The sequence below is a fragment of the Setaria italica genome, chromosome IV (assembly GCF_000263155.2).
Source record: "Setaria italica strain Yugu1 chromosome IV, Setaria_italica_v2.0, whole genome shotgun sequence".
NCBI lineage: Eukaryota > Viridiplantae > Streptophyta > Magnoliopsida > Poales > Poaceae > Setaria > Setaria italica.
The window spans coordinates 18,728,058-18,738,008 of NC_028453.1; the positions used below are offsets into that span (position 1 = coordinate 18,728,058).

The 9,951-nt window shown below is 44.9% G+C and overlaps 1 protein-coding gene across 1 annotated transcript; it reads right to left on the minus strand.

Moving 5' to 3' along the window:
• Nucleotides 1-2,931: 2,931 nt before the first annotated feature.
• Nucleotides 2,932-5,022, minus strand: LOC101769611 (polygalacturonase At1g48100). Its single transcript, XM_022825824.1, has 6 exons — nucleotides 4,787-5,022; nucleotides 4,304-4,477; nucleotides 4,170-4,211; nucleotides 3,878-4,085; nucleotides 3,567-3,757; nucleotides 2,932-3,475 (listed from the first exon to the last, which is right to left on the minus strand). The coding sequence occupies exons 1-6, from the start codon at nucleotides 4,826-4,828 to the stop codon at nucleotides 3,116-3,118; spliced, it is 1,017 nt and encodes a 338-aa protein (XP_022681559.1). The 5' UTR covers nucleotides 4,829-5,022; the 3' UTR covers nucleotides 2,932-3,115.
• Between the last annotated feature and the right edge of the window lie 4,929 nt (nucleotides 5,023-9,951).

A 9,951-nucleotide genomic window follows, 5' to 3' on the forward strand; every position in this document is an offset into this window, starting at 1 on the left:
AAGATAATTGTAGATTACAACTATAAAAACAATGATCCCAAAATCTTTTGTTGCCCTGAAATTGGATCTTCACCTTTCTGAAAAGCTGTTCTTTGGGCCTATAAAGCGACTCAAATAGGTGCTATATGGAAGGTAGGTAATGGCAAGTCTATTAGGTTATGGGAAGACCTGTGGTTTGGTAACTGCAGTCTGGCTATTCAATTCTGGAGTTATATATATATGATACCTGACCAGAAAAATATTAGTGTAGCAGACCCATGGGATGGAAATGACATAAAAATCTTCTTTGGGAAAATATTAGTGTCACCCCAGACAGATGCAGATGTGGTTAGAGTTATTAGCTATTGCTGAATCTATTAGTTTTACTGATGATTGTGGTGTCATTATCTGGTCTTTTGATGCTAGTGGTATGTTTTCGGTGCAGACCATGTACAAAAATATTAGTTTTAGAGGAGTACAACCTTTGTTTAAACCGGCTGTGTGGAAGATTAAAGTTCCTCCCTGCATTCACATTTTCCTTTAACTGCTCTCTAATAACAAAACTTTGAGTAGAACTAACCTAGCAAAGAGAAGACATGTGGATCACAACCTGCTTGTTCTGCAAGGAGCAAGAAATAGTCCATTTCCTTTTCTTTGACTACTGTGTTGCTACAACTATGTGGGGTTATGATGGTGTCATATATGGTAAAGGCATTGGTCGTGATTATGAATCTATGGCCCGTTGTTAGGTTAGTAATAAGAAAAATAGTGTGTTAAACATGTGCAGCTCCACATTGATGTGGACTTTGTGGAAAACTCGTGTTTTCAGGAAAAGAGATGGGTGGATGAAAATTTTTTTGTTGAGGAGAATATTGGAAACGTTGAAGAATTGGCGAATTCTATGCGTAGATGGGTAATTGGAGGACCTAGACAAGGCGGTGAAGGAACTGATGATAAAGCTAGAGCAACCACTATGACTACTACCTGGTGGAGAACTGGTGAGGGGTGCTCTGTCTGCTGGAATTGTCAGATTTGGAAGCATCATGGGTAGGTGGACTGCAACAATGCCACTCCTTCGAAACAATTCAGGAATCCCATCATTGAAGCTTCAACTAGTGTTGTGCTCGCATCAAATAGACATGTAATGCATGAGGATAGACCCTGTGTGCTTAGAATGAATTATAGAGGGCGTGCTTCGAATACGCAAAACTGTGATGTAATGAACTTGGCTTTGTTTCAATGAAATAAAGCGGGGAGATCTAGTTTCTAAAAAAAGAAAGATTGTTGGTGTCTGAAATTCTATCTTCCTGATGCGCAAATCATTCAACATTAGAAGATGAAATGACTGCCACAATCACAGCTAAAAAGGTCACCATATCACTCTCATAATGACCAGCATCACAGATCTCACCAAAATAAGGGGTGTTTGGATACTGAGTGCTAAACTTTAGCAGTGTCACATCAGATGTTCAGATGCTAATTAGGAGGACTAAACATGAGCTAATTATAAAACTAATTGCAGAACCCCTATGCTAATTCACGAGGTGAATCTATTAAGCCTAATTAATCCGTCATTAGCAAATAGTTATGTAGCACCACATTGTCAAATCATGGACTAATTAGGTTTAATAGATTCGTCTCGCGAATTAGACTCCATCTGTGTAATTAGTTTTGTGATTAACCTATATTTAATACTCTTAATTAGCATCCAAACATCCAATGTGACAGGTGCTAAACTTTAGCACGAGGTATCCAAACACCCCCTAATTATGAGGAGTGCCATTGCTCTCACCATAGAGCTTCTTCACTCATTTTGCATGAATGGCGCTTTTTTCATTTAGTCATGAACTACTGAGAACAAGCATCTTCCTACTTCATTAGGCCTTTTCTTAAAACTTCTACTCCAATTTATTCTTAATTCCACAAACAATCTATGACAGTTCAATGTTAGGTTTTGAAATTCTCACAATCAATTTGCTAACAATGACTTTACCTAAGTTAGGTACAATGCAAAATTTTAGTTCAGAATGAGGCTTCATGGTAAAATGAGACTTCCACCATGAACTGTCAAACAATATCCTTTTAATATAATTGGGAATTTCCTGAAACAAGATTGCATGTAGTGTTGATTTATATAAATGTTATATCTCGAAACCAATTTCCAACTGATAAATTAAAGCTAGTTACTATTTCATTTCTGCTATATCATAAAATTTTATCATGTGACAATATCCAAATTCTGATAAAAGTTTCCTGTTTTGTTTTTTCTTTTTAGATGTGTATAGATGTGGCACAAGTCATGGGTACTTCTATGATATTGATCAATCACATATCAGACTCAAGCAAGCTACTCCATTTCACTCTATTTCCGAGGCAAATTCCACAGTATATTCACCTGTACGGCATTATGGCTCAATGGGAGAACGAGTTTAGCATCTTTGTCGGCATTGACATATATAAATAAGTGAATGAGTAGCAATATTGAGAGCTTCAAGTTTGCTAACAGAGTTTGGACTCTCATATCTTGATATATGTACAGTGCTAAAAAAGAGTAATACTGGTACTTCAACTTAAGTTACAGTATCAAGCTTAGAGAACTCAAGTTATCAAGTTCATATCTTTGAGGAGATGCATACTTGGATTTTAATAGTGGTGGAGATGCATACTTGGGCAAACACGGCGGTACTTGTGTCAGCCCAATCAGTGGCGAAGGAACGCCTAGAGCTACTAGGACTATGGCCCTAGACGTTGGGCCGAACTCTCCACTGTATTGCACCGTAGTTATAAGAGGCCTAGCCCATCTAGAACATCATCTTCACTTAAGGACCCTAGGTGTGGGCCTAGCCCAGCTCCGCCCCTGAGCCCAATGTCTATTGTCATTAACAAGTTGCCGCAGGACCCAGCAATTTTAACACGGTCCACGCATGCAGAGCCCAATACTGACAGGATACATGAAACCTTGAACCAAATTTAAAAGGGAAACATATCGTATTTTAAGTTGCAGCCTGCCTAAACAATTGCTGTAGGCTGTAACCACAATCTGGTCGGCGTACTCGCGGCGACCGCACTTTTCAACACCACCAAACGCATTTTCTATTCCATTTCTAAATGTCATGCTGCGTGGCCTGCTCGCCGGTCATGGAGCTCCGGCGCTTAGGCAATCGACGGGTGGCTCCACCGGCCGCACCTCGTCGCCGTACGCCTTCCAGCAGAAGGGCCCCTGGAGGTGGCGCCCGCTGTCCTTCACCGGGGCGAGCAGGATGTCGGCCAGGTGGATCCCCGAGCACGGCGCGGCGTCGCTGCACGCCAGGTACACCGGCCGCTCCGTGTACGTGCCGGCGACGCCCTGGTACGCCACGCCTGCAACGGCCACCGCCGACGTCTGGTTGGTGCACGTCGTGTGGTCGCAGTAGTACTGGTCGATCACGATCGCCGTCTTCACTGCCGACATCTGCACGTCGGAGAATCGCACGCTCTTGACCGACCCTGACCCGCCCTGCTTCGCGTCGAACGCACAAGGAGCTCGCGTTGTCAGGCAACGTTGTTGGCATTGCCAGGGGTCACAGAAACTTACTGGTTTCGTCTACCTGCCAGGTCTTGATCCGGAGGCCGGTCATGGTCTGGTTCAGGGTGACGTCCTGAACGGTGACGCCGGAGACGACCGCCGAGGCTCCGCCCTTGCCGAGCCCGCCGATGCTGATGCCGTGGCCTGGGCCGCAGCGTACGCTACGGATGAATAAGTCGGAGCAGCCGTCCTGTATGGAGATGCAGTCGTCACCTGCACATCCCAAGAGTAAAGCTCGTCTCTCCGTGTCCTCTGTTTCCTCGATTTTGGCAACCACTTTGGTTTTGCTCCTCTGCTAGATATCATGGAAGGTGTTTGAAGAACCTCACTCACCGCAGGCGATGGTGGTGTGGTGGATGGACACGCCGACGGAGCCGGCGAGGTGGATGCCGTCCGTGTTGGGGCTGTCGCCGGGCGACGACACGGCGACGTCGTGCACCTCGACGGCACGGCAGGTGTCGAAGGTGAGGTGGAACCTGGCACTGTTCCTGATCGTGATCCCCGTCACTGTTACATTGGCGCCCTGGAACACCCTCACAGCCTACCAGCAACACGTTTGCAACATCAGTCTTCAACACATCACAATTACTGAGAACAAATCAATGAATCATTTGAACCAACTTACTGTTGGTCTGTAGCTTGTTCCGATACGATCAGAGTCCAGTTCCTGCAATATCCAACGACAAGAAACCAACGCAATGTACTTCTGTAAATTCACTAAGTGTGCAATGGATGGCGAAGCGATTTTTCTTCAGTTACCATCTCGACGTCACCGGCAAAAGAAGCGCCGCCCCACCATTGGCTGCCCTGGCCGTCGATGGTGCCGCAACCTTTGATGGTAAGCCCCCGGACGTTCTTGAACTCCAGCCACTGCGTCACAACCCCAGAGCGCCATGCAGTAGAGCCTGCGTGCGCCAGAATTGTGCCGTCCACCTGAAGAATAAAAATGGAAACATCCACGCCACGTTCGTCAGATGACTCGCATGATAGCTTAACTCCATGGAATTTTCCAGTAACCATGGGCGGCCGATAAGATTACTGATATTAAGGGAATGTTTGGATCTTCTGTAGATTAAATAACGTCAAGCTTTTGGCAAGTTGTCTGTGTTATGCTAACCACCACAACAGAGTACAGTGTCATCGAAATTTCTATGTACCGCTGCATGTCCGTGGCACCGGAAGCATCCGGGAACAAAAAAAATGCGAGCAGCCTCCTGTGATGACCAATCATTAAACACTCACCTGAAAGGCCATGTTGGGCTCACAAGAATCGCCCGTGAACATGATGGGGCCGACAAGGAACACGTAGCTCGCCGGAACCAGCACCGTCGACGCCCCACCGGCACACGCTGCGGACCAGGCGGCGGCGAACGCCTGCACTGGCGAAGAAGCAAAGACAGCACATATAGATCAAAATAACATTTCTCATTATGAACAATCCAATCAGAGGTTAACCAGTTGCAGCTTGTCAGCGCTTGCCTTGGTGTCGTCCGTGGCGCCGTCCCCCACGGCGCCGTAGTCCAGCACGCTGAAGGTCGCCGACGACGCTGGCGGTGGCGGCGGCGTGACCGGAGTTGGTGGTGGCGCGTGGTGCAGGCCGCCAGGTGGTGGCCGATGATGGGATTCTCTCCTTGCGAGGCAATGTTGGAGGAAGGACGGGGAGATGGTAACGAGCAGAAGCAGGGCGAGGAGGAAGGTGGCATTGGCAGAGGAGGCATTTGGGATGCTCCGTCTCTTCATCTCCTCGATCGTGTGCGTGGTAAAGGCACTTCACTTAGGTTACCATCAGCGACGCAAACGCAGGTTAGTGGTGGCTCTTTAATGGAGTGTATCTGCGCTGATCTACACGCTGGATGGATCATGTCATCGTCATAGGAAATGGGAGTTGATTGCAAGGAATGCCTTTGTCGAACAGGGGCGCTGCACCGTCCTGATCAACTGGCCTTGCGTCCCTTCCTCAAATGGTTTCCGTTTGATTACATTTGATAGCCATGTATGTCCGTGAATCGACTAGTTTCTTATCGGAAATGAATAATGGAATGGTATTAAAAGTTTCCGAAGACATGTATGTCCGTGAATCGACTAGTTTTGCTGCTGGCAGTACAATTCTGCTGAAAGCTCTGTGCTTGCTTCTGATGGAAACCCTTGTTCTGGCTAGTGTCCTCGTGACCTTGCTTAATTACTAGAAGATTAGGAAAGAAGTGCGTGTCATCAAGAGTTCAAGACCAATCAAGCTTAGCAGGACAGAAAACGAGCCAAGTCATTTTGTTACGTGACCTGCCTGGCCATCTAACATAGACTTAGTCTCACATGTGAGCTTCTAATACGTTGTAATTATTGAGGCAAAATTTGTGTACATGCTAACGTGGTGTCTAACAACTCTACCTTAATTAGGTGTAGTTAAACTTAAGAAAGTCATTAGTCTCAAGTAGAGGAGGTGAAGTGTCCAAGTTACCCTAAAAAGCTCTTTTTGGAGTTAAATAGAAAACTTAAGTTTATGTTTACCAACTTAATTTTTTTCCCAAATAAGAGTAGTAAAACTTTTAATTTCAAACAACTTTTATTAGTAACACTTTGGCTAATTCGGAGTGGGAGAAGGTCAAAAATAAGGATAAATATAGGAGCACATTGAATTCCTACAAATGACGTCCTGAAATTTATGTTTTTCGTCAACTTTGCAATCTGTTATCTCACCATTCTATATCTAACCTCAAGTCAGACCTTAAATAGAAGTTGTAGTCCCTTGAGTGTGTTCCAACTTTGTTACACTGATCCAGGTCCAAATCACAACTGAACCTGCTTAAAAACTTGGTCAAAATCGTGTAAAACAGTCAACTCAACCTACATACATCCCAGCGCGCATCTTGGCGAGCCTTTTCCTCCTAAAAGTTAAACTGAACTCAAGAAAAGTCCTTAATAGAAGTTGGAGTCCTAAGACCAAAGAACGTTTCCTTCAATTATCCCTTAGCCTGATTCAAATGGGAAGCTGCTCAAAATCTGAGCCAAAATTGGCCAAAATGCTGAAAAACAGCAAAACCAAGATCTGCCCAGTCCCCAAAGGCCGGCGTTCTGCCAAACTTTGCAACTTCATAGTTTCAAATTCCTCTCGTTATCAAGCAAAATCCTTTTGTAAAGTTTGGAGCTGGATGTTTGGTCTACAAGTTTTACTTTTGGAGTTTCACGTGTTCTTTTGAAAAATTTGGAGAAAAGACCCCAAAGCAGGCCCTGTTTGACTGCCCCGAGGAGCATCCCACCCTGCGCGCGCCCGGAGTGCACCCGCATGTTCGCTCGTGCACCGCCCACTGCATGGTCGCCGCCCACCGGCGAGCTCGCCATCGCCCAACCGGCTGCCGTGACATGACCGCTCACGCGCCCGGCTGCCCAGTAGGTGAGCGCGCTTATCCCACCCCTAGCGTCACGCATCTCCTTCGCCCCGTCCCGAGCAACCTCTGCCCACCGGAGGACACCACACCGTCGCCTCGGACCGGCCAAGCTCCGACTGCCTATGGCTACCCGGACAGTGACCGCACGAGCGCCTCGCTCCGCCAACCCCCGGCCGCGGCAAAGCCGTACTTGCACGACTCGAATCCCCCAAGGCCAATGCCTCGGAGATCCTATCCCATGGTATCCGCGCCCCAGCCAATAGCGCCGCCTCCAATGGAGCTCTAATCCAGGGTTAAATCACTGTTTTAACCTTATATTTGAAATCTAGGGTTAAATCTTTCTTTTTGCATAAGTTCTAATCCAGAGCTGAGAAAAATATGAAACCACTTGGAGTAGCTTAGTTTTGAAGTGTAGTTTGTAGGAAAAATATGGAACCTAGCCAAAAACAGAAAGAAACCCACCTTTCTTTATAGAGCAAGATAAATAGGAGAAAAATATGGGAAATAGATGTTCTTCTCTAAAAATCATGAAAAATTCATCAAAGTCTGTGTAACACGCCTTCAATCTACTGTTAAAGTTTCACCCTCAGAATCACTATAATTTTTTAGATAAAAATGGTTAAGTGCATGCTATCCTTGGTGGTAAAATACTTTTAATTATGTTTGTGCTAATCCAATGGATCCCAAATTTTTATAGTAACTCACTAATGACATAAGTAAGGTTTTGTAATTTTCTCAGTGCCATATGTTGCTGTTTGCTTGTGGAACCAAATTTTGGATAAGAAATCGGTTTAAGTGAATAAAAAATGTAAGTCCTAATAAACTTAATGGGTAATTTTTTCAAGAGGTACAAAAGAACATTTAGAAATAAATAACTCTCCAAATGAACCCCGAACAATCCTAAAAGTGACCCCACCTTCCTTGTGAAGTTAAGCTATGAAATCTGATATATGTACACAATCACCATCAAAGTCAACCTTGAGTTTAAACCCCAACCCACCTTACTTCATGAAGTTAGTGAAAGTTAGAACCTTGTTTAGGTGAATATGGCCGAAATGCAATTTCCTTTCCAGCAATGAGTTATATCTTGCAACCTTGATGCAAAGCATGGAAAATGTGAACTCTTTGCATGTGCATGTTGTGTAGAAGCTAATATCACCGACAGAACCTACAAGCTCCATTGGAAGAGGAACCCGCCGTGGAGCTACATCACGCCGAAGTTGAGCTCGAGCTAGACCAAGACCCTAAAGACCCGCTAACTTTTCCTGAAGGCAAGCCCCGGTGTATGTTTCCTTTTTTTAAATTATGCAATATGTTGATGCTTATGATTGTGCATTTACGTTTGTAGGAGTTGATTGAAATCGTAGATGCATGAACTTAGTAGCCTTGAATTTGAACACTAGTTAGCTAAGGCCGAGTAATCGCCATGCTAAATAGGATTCGGTAAAAGTTGAGTGATTGCCTGTCACTCGCGAGTTATAGGAGTTGTTTGTCTAGTTATATTACAACCATATAGATGACGAACGGGACCGGGAATGGTTCTGATGTGGTGGTTTGCCCCGTCTGTCTAGTAATGAACTTACTAAGGTTGAAACGTGTCAGCGTTCATGACAAATGTTTGAAAGTACTAATCTCATACCTAGTATGGGATAGGGAAGCCTAATACCTGATTGAACTGGGGTGTGGCTTATACTCCTGCTGTCCTTGGAACATCATTCCCATGGTGCATCATGTGGGTGCAAGTGCGGTCACAGTACAGCAAGAGGTCGGGACTATGGAGCATTGCATGCCAAAGGAAGTTTGGACCTGACACGTGCCTAAGGGATCGATGGGGACGGCTGGCAAATGAAGCGACCCTTCATGGTACGTGGATGTCGTGAGATTAGATTCACCATGCATGGTTAATAAATTCGAATCGATTCGTCTGCCTCTCACAGTTTGGGACTGCTTGATCGCTATTCTGTACTGAGTAAAGATGGAATATGATGACGTTAATCTTGATGCTTGATCTTTAATTGTTTGGAAACAATACTTGCTTAGTATAAGCTGCTAATCTAGACTGGTTAATGAACTTAGAACTTGAGCTAAAATATTGAAAATAAGGACCAACTTTAGGCGCTTTTGGCAAAATAAACCCACCGCCAAAAAGCCATGTCTAGAAATTGGTGAAATAGTTATCACCTATCTGGTCAATCTTGCTAAGTATTAGTTGCTCAGACTTGCTTGTGGCATAACTTTTCAGGTAGTGTTGATAGTTTGGTTGCTGGCACCACTTGGCCTACCCAGCTCCCTCCGGGTTGGATAGTCGAGTGGGATCCCTCCTCGGACGGCGAGGGCAAGGGTCATTGATGTCATGATCGACTTCATCATGATATTGTGTATCGACATTTAGCTTCCGTTGTTTTACATCTTCGTTGTTTACAACCTTGCAAACTTGTTTGAATTTTTGAAAACTCTAATGTAATAAATTGTTGAACTATGTTAATGTGATGGGAATGTTGTAATCTCTGTACCCACTCACTTTGTGTGAGCAATGCTTCTCGATCCCGAGTAGGTGGTTTATCGGATGAAATCCGACGGACGACCAAGTTGGCTTGGTTAAAGTGCATGATCGCGTGTTAGGCAACTTAAATGCATTTTAGTCAGGTTAATTCGGGCGGTTCCGCCACATGGTGTTATATGGCTGCAAAAAACTACTTGCCAATTTCTCAATTCCCAGGTCCTTCGGGGGTTTATAGTGAAACTAATGCATCCCTCTTCCCCACTTATAAGAGCAATTCCAGCAACAAGCCCTACTTTTGTGTGGTCTCATTTTCAACACCAAGTCCAGCAATAACACCAACTCTTCAGCCCCTACTTTGTATGACCCACGTGTAAGTGTCCCATTTTTTCCTCTTTCTTTCCTTATATTTTTTGATTTCCTGTAACCTACCCTTCCCGTCCACTTCCTCTCACCTCGCGACATCTCTTTCTCCCTCCGCCACCTGCACCGCTTCTCCGTGTCACTTGCAGGCTACGAACTGA